A 24,102-nucleotide genomic window follows, 5' to 3' on the forward strand; every position below is an offset into this window, starting at 1 on the left:
AAAGTCATGTCGGTTAACCCATCACTTTTACAGTAGTTATCAAACATCCATCTGTTCTAATCCCATTTTACACCTGGCCCATATGTACTATGGTGCTTCAAGTGTTTTGAAGAGTTCTTAAATCTCTTATGGGTTTCCACCTTGACCACCCCTTTAGGCAGTAAGTTATAGGCGCACATGACCTTTTGGGTGAAAAAAAGGTTTCCTCAAATTCTCTCTAAACCTCCTGCTCCTGACCTTTAAAACAGTATATCCTGGTTCATGACCATTCTAGTACGGGAAAAGTTTCTCCCTATCTACCCTTTGTATGCTCCTCAGAACTTTGTACACCTCAATCAGATTGTAGCCCCCACCCCACTTCTTCCAAAAGCCTTCTCTGTTCTCAGGAAAATAGCCTCAGCGGATTTAGACTCGCTTCATAAGTGAATTACTCCGGTCCAGGCAATATAATAGTGAATCTCTTCTGCATCTTCACCAGTGCTAATCCCCCTTATGGTGTGGCATTCAGAACTGCAACTTGTCTACCTGTCTGGCTGCCTTTATGGATCTATGTGCATGCACATCAAAGTTGCTGTAAAACTTTATACTTCCTAAGGTCCTACCATTCAGTGTGTCTTACCTTGTTTGACCTCCCAAAATGCATCACCTCACACTTTTCCGAATTAAAGTTCATTTGCCACTGTTTATCCCATCTGACTGGCCCATCTGTATTGTTCACCACTATAAGGCTTTGCTCCTCGTTATTTACCATGCCACCTTTTGTGTAAATTAACTGATCATATCTCCAACATTCATGCCTAGATCATTAATGTACATAATAAACAGTAAAGAACCCATCTCTGAGCCCTGTGGGGAACTAGTGCGGCACGGTGGCACAGCAGTTAGCACTGCTGCCTCACAGCGCCAGAGACCCGGGTTCAATTCCCGCCTCAGGCGACTGACTGTGTGGAGTTTGCACATTCTCCCCCTGTCTGCGTGGGTTTCCTCTGGGTGCTCCGGTTTCCTCCCACATTCCAAAAAATGTGCAGGTTAGGTGAATTGGCCATGCTAAATTGCCTGTAGCGTTAGATGTAGGGGAATGGGTCTGGGTGGGTGCGCTTCGGCGGGTCGGTGTGGACTTGTTGGGCCGTACGGCCTGTTTCCACACTGTAAGTAATCTAATCTAATCTAATCTAGTCTTCCAGTCATGAAAATACCCTTTGGATCATCCCAGCCTGCTTCCTGCCACTCAGCCAATTTTGTATCCAATTTGCCAAATTACAGTGGTGTGATAGTGTGAAACGAGGCCATGCATTAGCTTGAGTGTTGAATGGCAAGAGAGTTTGTGTTCATCTTGAGTTGGTGCTGGGAAAAAGACTTTGAGCAGTATTTTATGTTTTACTTTGAAATATCTAGAGACCATTATTCCTTTTTCAAGCTAAGTGATAAATGCACTTTTTATCTTGTGGAAGAAATTGAAATGTTTCCTTTTTCCCATTGCAAATTATTTGCAGTGGGTCAGTAATTATTTTCTGTTTGACTCTGCTGCTAAAACTAATGAATGCACATGCTTACAAGTGTCACAACACTGTATCTTAATTTTTGTTTTAAATATCATCAGGCAAGGACTGTCGACATACAAAGAGCTTTGCAGTCTTGCCAGTGATCTTAATCAACCTGATCTTGTTTACAAGTTCATGAACCTCGCCAATCATCATGCTATGTGGAACTCTCGAAAGGTAAATGATATTTTGTTACTGTTTGCATTGTGCAGAGTGTGGGATGGAAACCTTGGCAGAAAGAGTAAATTCAATCAATCATGTCTTGTCCTATGGATTGCTGGACTTTTGTATTAATGGAAAGACCAAACTACGTGATGCTATTGTGAAATAACTGCTCCTTCTCCCTGCAGGGTGCTGCTTTTGGCTTTAACATCATAGCAGCTAAGGCTGAAGAACAATTGGCTCCTTATTTAGCCCAACTTATCCCAAGACTCTATCGGTATCGGTTTGATCCAAACTCTGGAATCCGGCAGGCAATGACCAGTATTTGGAATGCTCTTGTCACAGATAAAAGTGCTGTAAGTGTTGGACTTCAAAATCAACAGTTCAAAATATGTTTTTTCTATTTAATTTGAACTTGAGCTATTTAGATTACCTCATTCAGGGTTTTATCATCTCCAGTTTAATTAGTTTTTCCAACTAACGTTACTGGATGTGCTACTTCGGTTGACATGTATTTACAGCAGGAGAAAGTTAATTTTCTTCAAGCATCCTCCAGCGGAACTGGGCAATAGCTGGTGCCCAAAATTCTGTAAACTCTGGAACAACTCCTATTTATTGGAGGGTAGCTAATGTAACCGTACACCTTAAAAAAGGAGAGAGAAAATGGGGAATTATAGACTGGTTAGCTGGACATCAGTAATAGAGAAACTGCTAGAGCCCATTATAAAAGGTTGAGTAGCAGAGCAGTTGGAAAACATTGACAGGATTGGACAAAGTCTGCATGGATTTACAAAAGGGGAAATGCTTGACAGGTACACTGGAATGTTTCAAAGACTTAACTAGTAGAGTTAATATGGGAGAACCAGTGATTGTAATTTACTTGGACTTTCAGAAGGATTTCATTAAGATTTCATATAAGAGATGAGCAAGTAAAATTAAAGTGCATGGATTGGGGCTCATGTACTGACATTGATACAGAACTGGTTGACAGACACGATGCAATGAGTAAGAATAAAACTTTTTCTGTATAGCAGGCAGTGACTATTAGGGTACCATAGGGATCAGTGTTCAGACTCCAGCTATTCACAATAAATACTAATGATTTAAATGAAAAAAATAAATGTAATATTTCCAAGTTCGTAGATAACACAAAGCTGGGTGAAAGAGTGAACTACGAAAATGCAACAGAGATGCTTTAGTGTGATTTGGATAAGTTGAGTGATTGGGTAAATGCATAGCAGATGAAGTGTAATGTGCATAAATGTGAGATAATCCACTTTAGTAGTAAAAACAGGAAGGTGGGTAATTATCTAAGTGGCAATAGATTTGGAAGGAGGGAGATGGAATGAGAACTGGGTGTCCTTATACATCAGTCACTGAAAGTAACCATGCAGGTGCACCAAGCAGTGATGAAGATAAATGATACTTCATAGCAAGAGGATTCGAGTACAGCAGCAAGCATGTCTTGCTGCTGTTGCACAGGGACTTGGTGAGACCACATCTGAAGTAGTGTGTGCAGTTTTGTTCTCCTTTTCTGAGGGTATATTTCCTGCCTATGGAAGGAGTGCTAAAAGGTTTCCTAGACTGATTCCTGGGATGGCAGGTTAGACATAGCAAGAGAGACTGGTTAAGACACTATTCCCTGAAGTTTAGAAGAATTATTTTTATTCGTATGTGGGGATCGCAGGCTGGCCAGCATTTATTGCCAGTCTGTAGTTGCCGTTGACGATACTTTACAGTGGTTGGTACAACTGAATGACTTGCTAGGCTATTTCACAGGGCATATTACAGTTGGTCTGGAGTCACATGTAGGCCAGACAAGTGAGGAAGATCTCCTTCCCTCAAGGATATTAGTGAACTAGATGGTATTTTCAGCCGTCAACAATGGTTTCATGGTCATCAGTAGATTCTTAATTCCAGATATTATTTAATTCAAATTCTACCAACTGCTGTCAGGATTTGAAATTGGGACCCCAGGACATTAGCTGAGTTTCTAGATTAATAGTCTAGTGATAATAATGATAATTCCAGTAGGCCATCCCCTCCCCAAGAAGAATGAAGTAGAATCATAATGAAATTCGTTACAATTCTAACAGGACTAGACAGGGTAAATTCAGGAAGGATGTTGCCAATTATCCAGAACCAGAGGTCACAGTTTAAGGATATGAAGTAGGCCATTTAGGACTGAAATGAGGAGAAACTTTTCACACAGAGAGTGGTGAGCCTGGTGGAATTCTCTGCTACAGAAAATGGTTAAAGCCAAAACATCAAATGCCTTCAATGAGTTAGATCTAGTTCTTGGAGCTAAATGGATGGAAAGGTATGGGGAGAAAATGGTAACAGTGTACAGAGTTGGATGATCACCATGATCATATTGAATGGTAGTATCGACTCAAAAGGCCATTGGCCTACTCTTGCACCTATTTTCCATGTTTCATAATTGAAAATTAATCAGGATAATGTTCCATAAGGGAAAATTCATAGGGATAATGTCATATTAAGGGTTCATATTCCAGTGAATCATCTGCTCATGTCTTGTATAAACACACAACTTGTGCAGGATCATTCCAATTTTATCTTTTCTAAGATGTTTATTCAGTACGTGTGAATTTCCTCCACCTCCTATGCACAGTTCTGTTGATAACAGTTTCTGCCTGTTCTATATTTTAGTTTCTTCCATATAGGAGGTGCAATATAAAATATTTAAAATAAACTGAAAGATCAGCTAATTAATATCTTCAGGAAACACAACAATTACATGACTTGCATTTATCTATTTTTCTGAAATGCATGGTTCTATGCATCCATCTATCAACTTCTTTTATATAGGGTGGTGCCATCATCTGCACTGTAGGTCTGTTTCAACAGTCATCATCATGAGACAATTTCACATAGCATTAGTTAATTATATATTTCTTTTAACAGATAGACACGTACTTAAAGGAGATTCTTCAAGATTTAATATACAATTTAACCAGCAATCTTTGGCGTGTTCGTGAATCCAGGTACTATTACTGTTGCAGATGCAAGTTGTGGATTCTCTATGAGTAAAGCAAAGAAACATGAGGTTTGATTTGTTACACAGATGTCTGAAGTATTTTTAGGTTCAGGGGGGTGTCAAATTGGGATGGTTTCTGACCTTGTTTGCAGTTTAACGACCCATCCTGAAAAGCCATGCTTACATGTGAAGGATAGTATCTTACATAACAATTGAACTATATTCTGATATAGAATTAATGCTTTGAATAGAGTGGGAAACAAAATAAAAGAATTATAGGAAAAGAAGATAAAGGTGGGAATAGAAAATAATTGTTAGGTAATAGGCTTCATCTAATTATGTTGTTGTATGATAATGCGATCCAAATATAAATGCACAAGGATCCTTTACATTTTTTGTGATCCCTGTTATTACCACACAAGTCAGATCCCAGATAGGACCCTGGTTTGACAAATTATATATTTTTTGGCTTTAACAAATTGGTCTCTCACTGAAATAGAAGTATGGAATGCTGTGGATTTTGTATTACCAATAAAACAAGTTTATTAATGAAATAAATAAAGACAAAATAGAACAAACAGAACTATCTACTTATAGTACAAATTCAAACACTTATAATTTTACTATGTGCTTAAGTTTAAAATCCCAAAATGCTCCTTTATAAAAGCAAAACAACTCTTGTTATATTACCCAAAACACACCTTTTGTGCAGTACCCAAGTTACTATTTGTGTAAAGCTCAAACCAGAGTCCCTGTACTTAGCACTTCAGTAGAACTAAGCACTTTCTGACTACAACTTCGGACAGAACTGCAGATTGACTCTTCCTGGAGCAATTATGCACCTGCTTAAGTGTACTCTGCTTTAAGTAACCTCTTCAACATTTTATCTCATCATTTCTGGTCAGGGAATAACACTAATTCTTCACTCTAACTTATCCTAGTTCAATATATATCCTTCCTTTCTGCAGATCCATTGAGCCTATAGGGCCACCCTATTCCAAGGACTTCAAACTCAAAGTAAAACTGAAGAAAAAAAACTATATCTTTAAGCTATGGGTGGTTCTCTTAAGCTTAAGGAAAACTCTCCTAACCTTCTAACCTGAAACTTGTTTATCCTGTTTGATTATAAAACTGTGTCAATGTAAACAAAGTTTTAAAGACAGGCCTCAAAATTTGTTTTCAAAAAAAAATCACCGCAACTACAGAAATACTTGAAAGTTAGTGGTCGGCATGGATGAGTTGGACTGAAGGGTCTATTTCCGTGCTGTACATCTGTATGACTCTATGACTCTAATTAATAAATTCAGACACACAGAAAACCATTGGTTACTAACTCAAAAACCAAAACTCCAAACTAATAAGAGGAAGTGGTGGAGGCTGGTACAATTGCAACATTTAAAAGGCTTTGGATGGGTATATGAATAGGAAGGGTTTGGAGGGAAATGGGACGGGTGCTGGCAGGTGGGACTAGATTGAGTTGGGATATCTGGTCGGTATGGACTGTTTGGACCGATGGGTCTGTTTACATGCTGTACATCTCTATGACTCTATGACTATGCATGTATAAGTCCCACAGTTTCATCATGCATTACAAAAGCAAATGCAGAATTGTAATTTGTTGACATTTATCTGCCTATCTTTACAAGAAGGCATATCTTTCAGCAGCTAAGTACTCAATCTCCCTCCTGTGAATTGTTTGTTTTTATACGCCAGGTAGTTAACTTTCACATAATCCAATCAGTAGTTGACAGCCGGCAATTTAACATTATTTGTTGAGGTAGATGAAGAATAATTAAAGTTGTGTACCAGTGCAAGATTGGCAATTTGAGAAAATTATAACTTTAAAAATTACACTTGTGGGCAATAGATCCAGTAGATCACATTTGTAGGAATCAGTTTTGGATAGAAAAGTCTGTTAGTCTTCTGCTAGAGTTGAATATGACTTTTGAATTTACTCATTAAGTCGAATAAATGGAAAATATAATTCTTTGCAATTTCAGTTTCATTGTTTCAAGAAGGGAATTAGTTTTATTTTGATGCTTATACTTGTCTTCTTGATAATTTGTATTGATTGGTCAGTGATGAGTGACCAGTATTGTGGGATCAGAATCTAAACAAAAAAAGGTCATTATCAACTACAAAAAAAAGTTTTAAAAAAGCTTACATACTTCACTAGCTCAATATGCTCTAAAATTCTTTACCTCCAATTAAGCATTTTTAAAATGTTTCAGGAGATGCTGCAGCCAGTTTGCACATAGCAAGGTTCAGCAAACGGCAATATGATAATGATGAGATAGCCTGTTAAAGTGACATTCGTTAGGGAATAAGTTTCGACTAAGTTGCATCAGAAATCCCCAGCTCTTTGAATAGTGCTGTGGCGTTCTTATCTTGCACCTAAGAGAGCAAATAGGCCAAGGTTAACATCTGATCCAAAAGATAGCACCTCTGTCATTGCAACACAGGGAGTGTTAGCCTAGATTTATGCCTAGGGCTCTTGGATGGAGCTTGAATTCACAACCTCCTGACTTTGGGTAGGACTGTTACCACTGGGCCACAGAAAAAGGCTGACAAATCTTGAAAGATTTTGCCCTGGAATATTTTTGTGTGACTCTTTTGTTGTGTTATTTACCTTGGGTACTAAATGCAGATTCTGCCACTCTACAGAATTTCTTTTTGTTCATCTTGCAACAGAACTATGATGTTTAAAATGAATTATTAATGTTCTAAGCATTTTTCAATCACTCTTGAGAACAGAAAAGTGCCTACTCTGCTCTGAAAGAAAAATATAGTCTTTTCCAATTGTATTCTCCATCATAATTATCATTTTACAGCTGTTTAGCAATTAGTGACCTACTGCAGGGAAGACAAGCGGATGACATTATTGACCGACTTGCAGAAATATGGGAAACTCTCTTCAGAGTGCGTGATGATATAAAGGTATAGAAAACAACTTCAAATATTCTTTCAAGATGTTTTTGCACAGAAAATACTGCTCTGTAGTTAAGTTTGAAGTTTATGGTACCCCTCCAATGTTCTCTCTACATTGTTTGGGTGGGTAGCTGCCTGGCAATTAAGGATGTGTAGCATAAGGAAAATATGTGTAAGCAAAGTTCCCTCATCGGCCTTCCTGGTTTTTATATATGTTTTGAAATTAAAGGAAACATTTATCCCATCAGCTAGGATTATTTTCAGCCATGATGTCACTAAAAAATAGCCTGAAGAAGGGCTTATGCCCGAAACGTCGATTCTCCTGTTCCCTGGATGCTGCCTGACCTGCTGCGCTTTTCCAGCAACACACTTTCAGCTTGTAACTAAAAAATAACCTGTCAACATCAATGCATTGATTGGCAAACAAAAAATGGCCACTTGCTTGAAATTCTTGAGGATGGTCCTATGAACAATCACAGGCCAGCATGAGCCAGTGTCTATGTCAGTGAAAATTGATGTGATTAGGAAAGTACTGTACACTTCAACTTCTTGTGAAAAGCTGAAAATTGAAAATTCATTGTTGAGGATGTGAATACCTTTATTCTTCACCTGAGTGATTTTATTTGTTTAACAGGAGTCTGTTCGTAAGGCTGCAGATTCTGCACTTAAAACTCTGAGTAAGGTAAGGATATTGCTTGTATATTGAATGCAAACGGACAGAATTTTACTTTATTTTACGTTACTAGTTGTATGCTATTAAATGAGAAAGACATTTAAGGTTTTAGTAATCTCGTTAAGTTTAAACAGTTAAAGCTTCCGGTCTCAGCAGACGGATTTTCAACCGTCTAGACAGTAAGAGGGCATGTAACTTTTTGAGACACCACATTTTTCAGGTGACATCGTTTAAAAAGTCTCTGTTTCGCAGGAGCATTATAAAACTAAATTTGATATTAAGCATGGAGCCACAGTAAAAGCTTTTTTTCCTTTTTATATTCTCGGAGAATACTGAAAACTAGCATTGGTCCCTTAGAGGTTGAGACTGGAGAATTAATAATGGGGACCAAAGAAATGGGAGAGACTTTGAATGAGTACTTAGTATTTACTTTCATTGTAGAAGACACAAAAAAACCCTTGAGTTTAGTAGAAAAGCTAGGAGCTAGAGGAGATATGTGCCCAAAGGGAGAGAGGAACTTAAAACAATCACAATCAGTGGAAAAAACAGACTAGGTAAATTAACGGTCTAAAGCTGACAAATACCCTACACTTGAAGGTTTGTTTCCATCAATTTTAATACAAGTGTTAGCAGAGTTATTGAATGCATTTTGAGTTTCTGGGAAGGTCCTAATGGACTGGAAAACACAAAAGTAACACATTCTAAAAGGAAAGAGACACAAAGCAGAGAATTATATGCCCATTACCCTAACATTTGTCATACAAAAAATGCTCAAATCTGTTGTTAAGAAGGAAGTAGCAGGACAAATAGAAAATCATTACCAATCAGGCAGAATCAACATAGTTTTGTGAAAGGAAAATCCTTGGCAAATTAATTAGATTTCTTTGAGGAGAAAACAAGAGGATAGAGAATGGGAAACCAGTAGATGTCAATAAATTTGAATTTCCAAAAGACATTTAATAAAATCTTACATCTACTATACAAGATGAGCTCATGATGCCGTGGGTGATATATCCAATTGGCCTTCATTATTGTTCTCACGAATTGCACTGAGCTGAAGTGAAGTCATGTGAGGAATGTGTGGACAAAGACTTCGCATATTGATAAGGGGCAAGAGGTTGTCTAAGTGTCTTGTGCGTATGATATAATAATATTTTCAATATTTCTATTATAAAGGAGTTAATATGAATATGCTTTCTCTGCCACAGCAACTAAATTGTTTTCTTTTATAGGTGTGCATACGTATCTGTGAACCTTCCAATGGTGCTGCTGGTCAGCAAGTTATTGCTGTGCTCTTACCTTGCTTGTTGGACAAAGGCATTATGAGCCCTGTAACAGAAGTTCAGTCCCTAAGGTATGTACTTATATATCATGAAATCACAGTGAAGGAGCAAAGAAATTGAGGCACATTCAATAATTTATCTTAGTGTTGAATAAACTTAACATGTTGATTCTGTGATGAGCGCGGGTATAAAGAAATGAGAAGTACGCATAGGCTTTTGCTGCTTCGAAGCTGCTCTGTCATTCATTAGGATCAGAGCTAATCTGTTATGATCTTTCCTGCCTACCTTCCATAATCCTTCATTCCCTTGTCTATCAAAGCTGAGCTAGACCCCTTTTTGAATAAATTCAATGATTCAGCCTTCAGTGTTTTTTAGGGTAGAGAATTCCACAAAGTAGCAACTCTGTGAGACACAAAATAATTCTCTGCATTTGTTTTTAAAAACAAAGCTCTTTTTCAAGCTGTCTCCTCATAAGAGAGAACCTCCTCCCTGTATACAGCAAATCAAGTCTCCTCAAATTCTTAAATGATTCAATAAGATCACTTCTTATTTGTCTAAACCCCAATGGATATAGGCCCAACGTGTTCAATCTTTCTTCATAAGCCTTTCACCTTAGGAATGAGCCCAGTGAACTTTCTCAATTGTTTCTAATGCAATTATTCTATCAAAAATGACCTATATTGAACACATTACTCCAAATGTGGTCTCACTAAGACCCTGTGCAGCTACACTAAATCTTCCCTACTTTTGTATTCTATTTCCCTTCCAGTAAGCACTAACATCCCATTTGGCACCGTAATTACTTGCTGCACGTATATGCTAACTTTTTGTGATTCATGTGCTGGGTCACCCAGATCTCACTTAACAACCAAGTTCTGCACCTCTTTATATTTGAGTAGTGTACTGCTCTTCAATTCTTGCTCCCAAAGTGGGCAATTTCACGGTTCCCCATGTTACAATCCACGTGCCAACCTTTTGATCACTCATTTAACCTGTCCATATTTCTTGTCTTTACCCCCTCCTAACTTATTTTCCTACTTGGCATTGTCAGCAAATTTACCTGCAATATGTTTAATCTATTCATCAAAGTAATTAATACAGATTTTAAATAGGTTGGGCCTCAGCACTGATCACTGTGGAATTGCACTAGTTACAGTTAATCAATATAAGATCCCGTTATCTCTAATTTCTGTTTCTTGTTAGTTAACCCATCATTTTCGCAAAGCCAGATTGACTCTGACTAATCCCATTATAATTTTTTAAGCATTCTGCTATAATCTCCTCAGTAATGGATTCTATCAATTTCCTGTGACTGATGTTAGGATAACTGGCCTGTAGTTTCCTACTTTCTGTCTCTCTCCTTTCTCTCTTTCTCCTTCCTTGAATAATGTGTTCTATTTGCTGTTTTCCATTCTGCTGGGACCATTGTTGAATCTGAGGAATTTTGGAAGATTGTAGCCAATGACTCTAATACCTCTGTAAATACTTCTCTTAAGATCTGAAGGTGCAGACCATCCGACCCTGGGGACTTATCAGTCTTTAGGTCTCTTAGTGTTCCCGGTTCCTTTTCTGTGGTGATGATTATTTTAGTTCTCTCTCTTCCTTTTCATCTTTCGATTTTCCAATATTTTTGAGAGGTTTTCTACAGCGAAGACAGTTGAATGAATGTCACTAGTGTTATGAAACATTCAAAGAGAGATAAAATAAGTTATGTAGTATGCTTTAAAGAAGGTTTCACGTAATGCACATATTTGATCTTTGTCATTTATCCTTCTGACATTGTTGAATGTAGGTTTCCATCAGGATAGTAGTTTTAAAAGTGAAATAGAAGCTGAAAATTCTAGAAATATGCAGCAACTCTGGCATCAATTGTGCAAGAGAAACAAATAATGTTTCAGATTTGATGGCCTTTCATCAAAAAGTGGCACGGCTCAGTGATTAGCCCAGTTGCCTCACAGTGCCAGGACCTGTGTTTGATTCCAGCCTCAGATGTGTGGAGTTTTCACATTCTCCCTGTATCTGTCTGGATTTTCTCTGGGTGCTCTGATTTTCTCCCACAGTCCAAAGATGTACAGGTTAGGTGGGTTGGACATGCTAAATTGCCCATAGTATCCAAGGTTAAATGGATTAGCTGCGGGGAATGCAGGATTACACAGATAGGGGAGGGTGGTGGCTCTGGGTGGGCTGCTCTTTGGAAGGTCAGTGAGGACTCAATGGGCTGAATGACTTACTTCCACACTGTAGGGCTTCTCAGAAGAGAATTGGGAAAAGATAGAGATGGAGCAGGTTTTAAGCAATTGAAAGGATGGGGAAAAGAACAAAAGGGACGGTCAGTGATTGGATAGAAGGTAGGAGAGATTGAATAATAATATGGTAGGTAGCGGAAAGCCAAGGAGAGTGAAAAAGGAACAAATGAAAAAGCAAAAATCATGTCTGGAGAAGGTATGAATGGCCAAACCGAATAGTTGTCATCCAAAGCTAAAGAGGAAAGCAGGAGACTAATACCAAAACCAACAAAGAGAAAGAAAGACACTGCAATTTGAGTTTGCTGAGCTCAATGTTGAGTTGGTGGTAATAGATTTGATTAGGAGAATCTCCAAAATAAAAGTGAAATAAACATTTTGTTAGCATTTACAAATGTCAAGAGAAACTAAAGTGAGTAAACTGGAGGAGGGTTTACAAAGTTTTAGCTAATTGTTTTTTGAGAAAATGATTTGGTTCTGGGAGATTTATCAGAACTTAAGGTGGTTACATATCAGGGCCTGATAACATAAACTCAAGGCCATTAGAAGTAAGTCAAAATGGTGAAAAGAATAGGTTTTAAAGCCTCCTTAGATAGGCAAAGTGGCCTGGGACTCGAGCATAACCAATGTAGCACCAATTCAAAAATGGAGAGGAGATTTCAACTGATTAGACCGATAAATCAATAAAATCTTATAATCTATGATTCAGCATAAAGTTTGAGCATCTCAAATATATAATAATTAATATAGCCAGTGTGAATTTATCAAAAAGAAATCATTTGAAAATGTCTCTGAAATAAATTTTCAAAGCTATTCAGGAAAGTTTCTCTCGGGCTTATTGAAAAAATTCAAAATATGGTATAGACAGAAATACAGCAGATTGAATGAAAAATTGGTTGAGCAAGGAACAAAGGAATTAGCGTCAACATGCATTACATGTAATGGAAGCAGTTTATCCTAGACATGAGGTGATGATCACAGTTAATTTTAATCTTTTTTCACAAAGTGTAGATTATGTGGACTCAGACATAGCAAGAGATGGGAAAAGGTAGAGATGTAACAGTTTTAAGCAAGTGAAAGGGTGGGGAAGAGAACAAAAGCAAAGGTCAGTGATAGAATGGAAGGTAAGAGAGATTGAATGATAATCTCATCAAATTTGGTGATAATATAAAATATGAATTTTGGTAAGGATGAAGTGGTTGCAAAAGACATCAGGGAACATAGAATGATTAATAGAATATACAGGCTGTAGATATTTGAACCATTTCTACTGCTAAAAAAACGGCCAAGAGGATTTTTTTTTAAGTTCCGAAGATTTTGATAAGTTGCACAAAGTATTTTGTCCAGATTGTGCAAAGATCATTAACTTCACATTTAGTTCTTAAATAAGTTCAAGAAGGGGCCCATGTTTAATTAGCAAAACTAGATTGCTATACAGTTTGGTTTCGACCTAGCACTAATATCCCCAGTCTTATCCCCACTGAGAACTTGACATTTGTTGGCAATGTTCCAATCTGCATCTATAATCGCTGTGTGCATACCTCTTCAATTTTGTAAAGCTTATAAGGAAATAATTATGAAACATGTGATATAATCAAGTAAAGTGATTTATATTTTCCAGATATCTCAATTTTATTAGAATGTCATTTTCATCAGTAATCAATTTGTTTTCTTCAAATAGTATCAATACCCTTGTGAAAATTAGCAAAAATGCAGGAACTCTGTTAAAACCGCATGCAGCAAGACTTATCCCCACCTTGTTGGAATCACTAAGTGTTCTTGAGCCACAGGTCCTCAATTATTTGAGTCTACGTGCTACGGAACAAGAGAAGGTGCAGTATGATATTGAATTTGCTTGTATTGTACAATCTCTGTTTTGTAATAAGTTGACTTCATTTAATGAACATTTTGCTTTTTTTGTGTGTGTAAATATTAGACTACTATGGACAGTGCCAGACTTAGTGCAGCTAAATCTTCTCCAATGATGGAGACCATCAACATGGTAGGTACAAAAAGTTGAAATTTACCTGATGTGTTAATCTCCAGACCAAAAGAAACTGTCTTGCTGGGATTTGAAATAATTTTGAATCTATTGCTGATCTAGTATTTGTAAAATTCTGGTTTTAAAATTACCCTTTCCACAAGTCTAATCATTTCTCTTGGTTCAAATAGAAACATAAAAGACAGGAGCAGGAGTAGGCCATTTGACTTCTTGGGTCTACTACATTATTCAGTACAGATCATCATTGAGCTCAATACCCTATTTCCGGCCTTCCCCATATCCATTGTTCCCTTTAGCTACAGAGCTATATCTACTGCCGTCTTGAAAACACACAATGTTTTAGCCTGAACCACTTTCAGTGGTTGTGAATTCCACAGGCTCACCATTCTGTGGGTGAAGAAATTTCTCCTCAGCTGAGTCCTGAAAGGTTTGCCCCAGTGCTTAAAATATGACCCCTCTTTCTGGACTCCCCCACCATTGGGAACTTGCTTTCTGCAACTAACCGGTCTCATCCTGATAGAATTTTATAGGTTCCTATGCGATTTCCCCCGTTACCTTTCTAAACTGCAGTGAATACAATTCTAACCAACTCAATCTCTCTTCATATGTCAGTCCTGCTCAATTTGGTAAACCATTTCTCCACTCCCTCTATAACAAGAATATCTTTCCTCGGATAAGGAGACCAAAACTGCATACAAAACTCCAGGTGTGCCTTCACCAATTCCCATATAATTTCATAAAGACATCCTTGTTCCTGCACTCAAATCCTCTCTCTATGAAGGCCAGCATACAGTTTGCCTTCTTTACTGCCTGCTGCAGTTGGGCACTTAGTTTCAGTGACTGGTGCACAAGGATATTTATGTCTCATTGAGCATTCCCCTCTCTTTATTTACAGCCAGTCAAATAATCTATTTTGCTATTTTTGCTACCAAAGTGAATAATCTCTCATTAATTCATATATTATCTGCCATGCATTCGCCCACTCATTCAACCTGTCTAAATCACACTGCAACATTTTCTGTCCTCCTCACTACTTGTTTTTCCACATAATCCTCTTCAAATTTTGAGATATTTTAGTTAGTGCACTCATCTAAATCATCAGCATATATTGTGAATAGCTGACCTAGTACCAATCCCTGCAGTACCCCACTAGTCACTGCTTGCCATTTAGAAAAAGATCCATTTGTTCCTACTCTGTTTCCTACCTGATAGCCAATTTTCTATCCATCTCAATACACTACCCCCAATCCCATGCTTTAATTTTAACATTAGTCTCTTAACGCAAGACTTTATCAGAAGCCTTCTGAAAGTCAGAATAAACCACATGTATTGGCTTCCCTGATAGACTCTCAAAGAATTCCAATAGATTTGTCAAGCATAATTTTTTTAAAATCCATGCTGATTGTGTCTGATTCTACCACTGTCCAATTGCCCTGCTACAAAATATTTGATAATGGACTCCAGCAACTTCCCCACAACCACTATCAGTCTCACTGGTCTATAATTCCTTCCTTTCTCTCTATCTCCTTTCTTTAATAAATTACATTAGTTACCATCCAATCTGTAGGAAGTTTTTCAGCGTCTAAATAATCTTAGGAGATGTCAACCAATTGATCCACTATTTCTTGGGCCTTAAGGACTCTGGGATGTAGATTATCAGGCTGTGGGGATTTATCGGCCTTTGATCTCATCAGTTTCTCCAACGCCCTTTCTGTACTAATACAGATTTGCTTTACTTCCTTCCACTCATCAAACTGTGTTCCCCATTATTAGTGTCCTCCTTTGTGAAGACAAAAGCAAAGTATGAATTTAGATTGTCAGTCATTTCCTTGTTCCTCATTATAAATTGAAACTTTATTGCTGGAACAGCACAGCAGGTCAGGCAGCATCCAGGGAACAGGAGATTCGACGTTTCGGGCACAGGCCCTTCTTCGGCCTGTGCCCGAAACGTCGAATCTCCTGTTCCCTGGATGCTGCCTGACCTGCTGTGCTGTTCCAGCAATAAAGTTTCAACTTTGATCTCCAGCATCTGCAGACCTCACTTTCTCCTCATTATAAATTTCCTTGTTTCTGACTGTAAGGGATTTACATTAGTTTTCACCAAAGATTTTTCTTTACATATCTTATGACCTTACATGCTCTGTGACAATATTAACGTTACACTATGTATGCTGTGTACAAGATTAATAATTAAGACTTTATAATTTACAACAGACAAAGTAAGAGTATGTTTCCATTGTTGCCTGTGTCTTCCTTTTGTATATTATAGTGTCTCCAACATCTAGATGCTTCTGTTCTCAGAGAATTAGTCCCCAAGTTGTGCGAACTGCTGAGGAGTGGAGTTGGCCTTGGAACCAAAGTGAGTCCTAAAATACCACAAAAAAATACGTGCAACAAATATACTTGATCACACTTTTATGTTCATCTTATGCACACTTCTGCACCACTCTGGGTATCCCCCTTCATAAACTAATGCATTCGGACTGCTGAGAAGCCAACATCCTGCTTTTTGACAATGCATGCCTGTGAGATTTAGTGCCCTTAACTTTTCATTATGATGGGCTCATTAGCATTGTAGCAGTGAAACGGCTACTACCATTTACCTAGTATTTTAATGAAATTGATCCTCTTTGCCTTCAGTGGAAATAATCAGCCTCCCTGTGTAAAATCTAACCATAGAAAGTCTAAAATTTATAACTTGAATTTGAATCATAGGAGGTCATGTTGTCTACATATAAGCTCTCTGCAAGAATTACTGAGCTATTATCACTGTTTTGCCTTTTCTCCAGAATTCTGCAGTTATTTTTTTCTTAAAATAATTATCCAAATCCCTTTTGTACGCCACGATTCAATTAGCTACCTTCACACTCCCAGTCAACACACTTCACATCACGATGTAATTTATTTTTCTCATGTCACCATTGCTTTTTCTGCCATTCGCCTTAAAGTGCATCTTTTACTTCTCAAACCTTCTGTCAGAGAGAAATGTTTCACACTGTCTAAGCTGTCAACACCATTGTGATTTTAAATGCCTGTTTAAAATCTCCTGTCAACCTTCTTTAAAGAGAATAATTGCATCTGCTCCAATCTGTCCTCATCTGTCAAGTCTGCTGCACCCAGGACAATTCCCAAAATCTTTACTGCACACTTCCTAATATGTTCACAAGCCTCCTAAAGTAAGATGCCTAGAATCAGATAGAATTAAAATAATTCCGGGTCTCTGTTGCATTGGCTGATTTCAGTTGGGTTAATGTTCGGTAAGAGCATTGCAATTGGTTCCAGTAATATTGTAGTTCAGTATTATTTAGTATGTAATCCCCGCTGAGAGGTGCACATGTGGATAAAATGCTGTAATGCCTCCTCCTCCACACTCCCTCTTACACGCCAAAGTGCCTCACATCTTTCCAAACATCATCTATTCAGGCTGATAAACGAAAAATGCTCATGAGTTAAATATTCAAGAATTACAAGTATCTGAGCAATTATCCATTGGGGTTGGTTAGCTCAGTTGGCTGGATGGCTGGTTTGTGACATAAACGATGTTGATGCATGGGTTCAGTCCCCGCGCTGACTTGAGGTCATAGTGAAGCACTATCTTTGCCAACCTCTCCCGTTACCTGAGACATGGTAAGCGTTAGATTAAGCCACTGCTACCAGGCATCTCTCTGTCTAATGAGAGAGAAGCCCTGTGGTCCTCTAGGACTATGGCAACTTTGACTTTACCTTTACCCAAACAAACGTTAACACCTTCAAATTGAGGCAGGTAGGAACTTGAGAGAACTATATTAATGACCTGTTGAAGTAATTTTCTTCATTCCTAATGTAATTTTGGAGACTGTTGCTTTGTAATTATGTTTCTATGATGCCTTTTGGTATCTTTGGTTAACTAAAATCATCAATTTATCACCTTCAATGAATATGATCAAAATGGTAATCTTACTGTTTAATCTGCTGTTCTAATTTACAGGGAGGTTGTGCCCATGTGGTAGTTTTCTTGACAACCAAATGTCCACAAGATTTAAATTCTTACGCAGGTTAGTATATAGACTTATTACTGCATGAAGCTTATTTCCTTTTAAGAGACCACTATATAAGGCCTGTAACAGTAAATATTTAACTTTTATCTGTTTTTCATATTGAATTCGTAAAATCACAAATGAAAGCTATTTGGCCTAACATGCCTGTGCCAACTCTTTGAAAGAATCAACCAATTAGTTCCCTGCTCTTTCCCTGTCACCAAAGCAAAACTTCCTTTTCCAGGTATTCACTTCTTTTTGGAAGTTTCTATTGAATCCTTAACAGCAGGCATTCCAGATTATCTATAGATGCCATTCCAAAGTCAAGTGATTACGTTAGTCGTCACTTTTTTTTTTAATGCTTCCTAAATACTTAAGTCAAAAAGAAATTGTTACAACAACAGGAAAGAAAATATGTCCCTCATAAAAAGGACAAAATAGTTAAATGAAATGGGAAAGTATTTGCATTGTGTGATTCTGTTGTAACATGGTCCTCTTTCATGTTGACAGGTAAATTGATGAGTGCCCTGTTGTCGGGTTTAAATGATCGTAGCAGTGTCATAAGGAAAGCATATGCTGTGGCAATAGGTCATTTAGTTCGGGTAAGTATCTACAGTATTTTAATGATAGTAATGTGCACTTGGATGGTACACCATACAGAATTAAAATCAGTTGAGAGAGTCTAAAACTTGCTCTCAAAGTTTGCTAATCTGTGTAACTAATAGAAACTGGAACCAAAGCAAACAGACCATTAGATTGTTCTACTTGTGCAACCTAATGTGAAGGAGCATAAAGTCTTGTACAAATTTATTTAAATAGTTATTTTGGAAATCTGGGTCCAATATTGGTCCCCTCAAGTGCTGAGGAAGCATAGTTCAAAAACTGATTCGCAGTTTAAAAGACTTAAATTATTCAGAATTATTTCTATTGCATCAGAAATCCTTCTAGAAATGTGTAGAATTTGGGATGATTTGATAACACCATGCAAAAATGTTAAAGGATTTGAGTGTATTCTTCTTAACCAGTTCCTCCAGATAAGTGGAGGGAGCCCAGAAGCAATGCAGTCACACGTCTATGTTACAACATGGAAAGACAAGTTTTGACATTAGACAGTTCTTTTTTCTAACCCACCCCCTCACCCCCAGAGAATGTTGAACTAAGAGAACAAGTTGCTAGTTCATGTGATGAGTGCAGAATCCTGTTTCTCACTAAATATTATAAAATGTCGATAAAACACCAGGTTAATTGATCTGTGTGTTCCTGTGGACTCATTTTGATTGCTTTATGTCAAAGAGGATCTTCCCAGATTGTTTGACTACTCTTGTCCCGATTGGCCTTGGGATTTATTTTCTTAACTCCCCCAGGAGATCACAGGACTGATTTCAGGTGGAAAGGCATCCTTGTGGGATGGTTACCTAATCATGACATTAGGTAGTTTATGTGGCTGGCTTGATGCACTGAACGTTCTTTGTCTCCCTGTCGATTTTGTATATTTGTATTTCATACGACTCTTATAATAATCCAGAATTATTATCTTACAGGCAGCACGGACTAATAGCACCGAAAAGCTATTTCAAAAACTCAGCACTTGGTATCTTGAAAAAGATGGTAAATATATATATCTCCTGTCAATATTTCTAATGGAGATTTCGTTGTAAATTTTGTACAGTCACAGTTACATTGGAAACAAAAGCAGAAGTTGCTGGAAAAGCTCTGGAGATCTGGTGGCATTTATGCAGAGAAATCAGAGTTAAAGTTTCGGCTCTAGTGACACTTCCTCAGAACAGTTGCATTGGTTTACCTTTGTCAGCACTTTGCACTCTTATAGAAATATTCCTTTTAGAGTGCTTAGTTGCTTGTCAGGTTTTTCAGTCATAATTTCAGATTAGGCCAAATTGGGACCTAGTGATAGAGTGGTGCAGTTTAGTAGGAGGATTAGACTAAGATAAAAGAAGGTTTTAATAAACTTGTTCAATTATGTGTAATCAGTAAATGCACTTCAATATCGATAAATGTGAGTGAATACATTCTGTTTGGAATAATAAGGAGATTACATGCACTGTGGAAATTAATTAAATGGAGAAAAGGAAAGGAAGACTAGAGGTGCAGATTCACAAATCACAAAGTATGTTGAAAAGGTGAGGAATAAATATCCACTATTTCTAAAAATAGAACTATTTCAGCTTTGTAAAGTGAGTAAAGAAAAGCATTTGACAGATAGATACCTTGGCCTCTCAGGTATGATGAAAGCGTGAAAGACAATATGAAGCTAAGGAAATATTAGAACAAACATAAAAGTTTACACAAATAGATCATTACAGATTGCGAAATGTGAAGCTCCAAACCTGAGAGAAAAGGATTGAGAGTTAGTGCGTAGACACCAGAACTTAATAGGCAAACTGAAGTACTTCCCTTCAATGCTCATTCTCGTATAAAACTAACACATTGCTGAGGAGAATAAACATGAATTGCTTTAAATTCTATTAAAGCCTAATAAAGAGCTGTTACATTAAAAGTAACATTTAATTTTGTATAAGAAATTCTGTTTAGAAAATTGATCAGTAGCAACCCTCTAATGCTTTGTGTCTTGCACTCTGTTTATAATTGACCTTCATTGTTAACATCTGTTGAAACCAATGAATCATAACAACAAAATGGTTGCTAAGCTGAAATCAGAAGTTTTTTTTAAAAGCACGCAAATGGACTTCAGATAAAGAACTTATAGCAATTTTACATAACATAACGGAAAAGGTTAATAAAGGAAGTGCATTTGATGTGTACAAAGCATATCAAGTGATGTTTTATAATGTACTACATGATACACTTGGATTAAAGAGGCAGTGAGAGAATAGATATACAATGGCTAAGAGACAACAAGCTGAAAGTAGTGGTGAGTGTTTTTTTTTTCAGATTTGTGGCAAGTCTGCTGTGGTTATTTGCAGATTATATAAAATGCAGAAATGTTGTAAAGAATGAGATTGGTGATGGGTTTCAGGAGGACCAAACCAACTTGATGAAGTGGGCCAGGATATTAGTGAATACAACTTAACACACAAGAGTGTGCTATGTTAGATTTTCATAGAAAGAATGAGAAGACGCCATCTCAAGGTAATGATATGATTGTAGAGAGGGTACAGGAACAGAGACACAGGAGGCAAATGAACAGAAATTTCAACAGCAATGCAAGTTGCTGTTTTAAAAATAAGTAATACAGCCTTGGCCTGATAAACCGAAGCATAGAATGTAAAAACAAGGACGTTATACTAAACCTTTATAAATCATTGGTTAAGTGCCACCTGAAACATTGTATTCAATTCTTGGTGATGTACTTGAGGAAGATGGCATAGACTTATAGAAGATTCTGAGGGGGTTTGCCAAGATGCGAACTTCAGTTACAGAGAAGCTTCTTATTAGGGAAGGGAAAGTGAAGGAGAGATTTAATAGGGGATACAGAGATAGTAAATAAGAAACTGTTTCCATTACAAGATTATTAATAATCAGATTTATGCTAACTGGCAAAAGATTCAAAGGGGAAACGTGGAAAAATATTTTTGCATAGACTAAGTAGTGGCTTATCAAAGAATGTGAAAGAATACAGAAGAGGAAATTTTGTACTACTGTGGGGAAACGTCAAGACAGTGGGACTAATTGGACATCTCTTTCAAAATACTGAGCACAAAAATGGACAGAGTGGCCTCCTCCTGTGCTGTATTGTTCTGTGTGGCTTTACCCTTTGCACTAGAACATTTTTGAAAAACGAGGCAGTTTGAAAACGCCATCTCTTTCAAAACTCCAAAAGAGATACAGCAAGTATGAAGCAGACATGTATCTTTTGGGGGATCTGTAAGCGTTTGTGGTTGAACCAAATAAACTCCATGGTCCAATTAACTGTTTTAAGGAATTAGAGTATCTTGTACATTTTCAGAGCAAGTCTATCGATCGGCATGTGCCCTGACAGCAAATGCTATTGCGTGTCACAGTCCTGATGTAATCAAGCACCATGCAGCCGTTGCCTTGCCCCTAGCATTTCTTGGAATGCATGAAATCCCAGATGAAGATAAAGGGGAAACCAATGAGTCTGACCTCTGGACTGAAGTATGGCAAGAAAATGTACCTGGTAAAAAAACACTTAATTTGCACAAGTTTAAATCTGTTCGGTATATATCTTGTTTTTAAATGCAGTATTAGGATTGCACAATTTTCAGCAGTATTCTTCAGATACTGAAGCAGACTGTGCCCATAAGCAACAAGATCTGGATGACAACCAGGTTTGGGCTGGTAAGTGAAAGGAAACATTTGAATCACACTAGTGTCAGGTACTGAGCAATTCAAACAAGAGATATTCTAATTATCTTCCCTTGACATTCAGTGACATTACCATCACTATCACCTCTATTTACTTTTTCCACTACCAAAATCCTAGAAACTATTATTGACCAGGAACTGAACTGGACCAACCAAATAAATAAAGTGACTTGCAGAGCAAATTAGAGGCTAGGAAGAATATTTGTAACAGTTTTTAGCTTCAAAAGGAAGTTTTTAAAAAGAGAACAATGGATACACAATTGGGTTATTAGCAAAATAAACATAACCGCAAGAGATAAACAGTTTGAATTTTTTTTTAATCTACAACTTCAGTTATTACCTGATCCTTTGTATCCATTGTTTGTTGTAACTTCTTGATCTTTCATGATTTATTGCTCATAAAAAAAAATCAACATTTTTACGCTTCCCTATTCTCTACTTAATATTTTCTGCCCTTCCACAGCGAATTGTCCGTCTCTTCGCTCACAATTGAATGCCATTTGTGGTTGACTTCTTTCTATCTTTATTATTTTCTCTCTCTACTCTCTTATCACAACTTTCATCCTTCTCCCACTCTCTCCCTCCTTTCAGCCCAGATAGGCTGTATCTGTTCATGAGATCAGGACATAGCTGAGATCAGCATTTATTGCTTGTCCATTTGAACTTTGAGCAGGTGGTGTTGAGATGCTTTATTAAACCACTGCAGTCGTGTGTTGCATGCGCACCCATATTGCTGATAGGAAGGGAGTTTCAGGATTTAGACCTAGCAACAGTAAAAAAAAAGTGATAAATTTCTTGAGACTTGGAGGAGAACTTGCAGGTGATGATTCCAATCTGTCTACTCCTCTTGATCCAGCTAGTGGAAGTCAGATAGTGTTATCAAAGAAGCTGTTGCAAGTTGCTGCAGTGGGTCTTCTGTGGTGCGCACACACTACTATCACAGCAATGGACGGAGTGATTATTTATGGTGATCGAAGGGGTTCTGAACAGCTACTTATGTCCTGGATGGCATGGAGCTTCATGTGTGTTGTTGGAGTTGCAAATAGACAGAATTCTTTCACACTCCTGACTTATGCCTTACAGATAGTGGAAAGACTTTTCGAGGTAAGTTATTTATTTATTGCAGAATTGTCAGCTTCTGACCTGCTCTTGACGCCATTGGATTTTTTTACGGCTGGCCCAGGTCAGTCTCTGGTCCATAGTGCTTCTCAGAATATTAGAAGTGATGGATTTGGTGATAGTGATCCCTTTGACTGTCAAGTGGAACTAATTAGATTCTCATTGGACAATGTCATTGCCATGAACTGAATGTTACTTGCTATTTAGAAACAAGCAAGGACAGATTGGAGGGAAGGTCACTAATGAAACAACTGAAGATGGTTAAGCCTAGGGCATTGCCCTGAGGAACTCCTGCAGCCATGTCCTGTGGTTAAGATAATTGACTTCCACCATCCTTCTTGCTAGCTATCACCACAACCAGTGGAGATTTCCCCTGACTTCGATTTAATCAGATTGCTTAATGTTACACTTGATGAAATGCTGCATCAAAGACAAGAACAGTCATTCTAACCTCATGTTTTGGCTGCATTTGGAGAAAGGCTGTACTGAGGTTCAAAGCCTAGCAAAACCCAAACTGGGCATCATAATAGGACTGTTGCTGAATATGTGCTGCTTGATAGCTCTGTGGACAACACCTTGCACTACTTGGTTAATGATTAAGTGGAGACTGGGATCAGATTAGTTTTTTCCTGCTTTTCATAGACAGGATATACCATGAAATGTTTATATATGGTTGAGTGGATTACAACATTTTTAACTGTATTGGAACGGCTTGGAAAGGGACAATGCTAGATCTGAAGTATAAATCTTCAGACAGAATCTAACCAGGGCCTAATCATTTTTTAATGTGTGGAGTGATTTGAATTGGATAAAGACTGGCATCTGTGTTGAT

At 37.6% G+C, this 24,102-nt stretch overlaps 1 protein-coding gene across 1 annotated transcript in view; it reads left to right on the plus strand.

Annotated features, from left to right (window-relative positions):
• The window catches only part of ecpas (Ecm29 proteasome adaptor and scaffold), a 114,535-nt gene that overhangs the window by 75,722 nt on the left and 14,711 nt on the right, over window positions 1-24,102 (plus strand). Inside the window, exons 29-41 of the mRNA XM_043716135.2 lie at window positions 1,601-1,718; window positions 1,892-2,059; window positions 4,629-4,708; window positions 7,533-7,638; window positions 8,264-8,311; window positions 9,535-9,656; window positions 13,510-13,660; window positions 13,765-13,830; window positions 16,100-16,189; window positions 17,798-17,864; window positions 18,357-18,448; window positions 19,388-19,454; window positions 21,772-21,963. Of these exons, the coding sequence (XP_043572070.1) occupies window positions 1,601-1,718; window positions 1,892-2,059; window positions 4,629-4,708; window positions 7,533-7,638; window positions 8,264-8,311; window positions 9,535-9,656; window positions 13,510-13,660; window positions 13,765-13,830; window positions 16,100-16,189; window positions 17,798-17,864; window positions 18,357-18,448; window positions 19,388-19,454; window positions 21,772-21,963 (1,367 nt within the window). The remainder of the gene's footprint in view (window positions 1-1,600; window positions 1,719-1,891; window positions 2,060-4,628; window positions 4,709-7,532; window positions 7,639-8,263; window positions 8,312-9,534; window positions 9,657-13,509; window positions 13,661-13,764; window positions 13,831-16,099; window positions 16,190-17,797; window positions 17,865-18,356; window positions 18,449-19,387; window positions 19,455-21,771; window positions 21,964-24,102) is intronic.

Source organism: Chiloscyllium plagiosum, unplaced genomic scaffold (assembly GCF_037043375.1).
Source record: "Chiloscyllium plagiosum isolate Xiang-an unplaced genomic scaffold, Cpla_swu_hap1 HiC_scaffold_2, whole genome shotgun sequence".
Lineage (NCBI taxonomy): Eukaryota > Metazoa > Chordata > Chondrichthyes > Orectolobiformes > Hemiscylliidae > Chiloscyllium > Chiloscyllium plagiosum.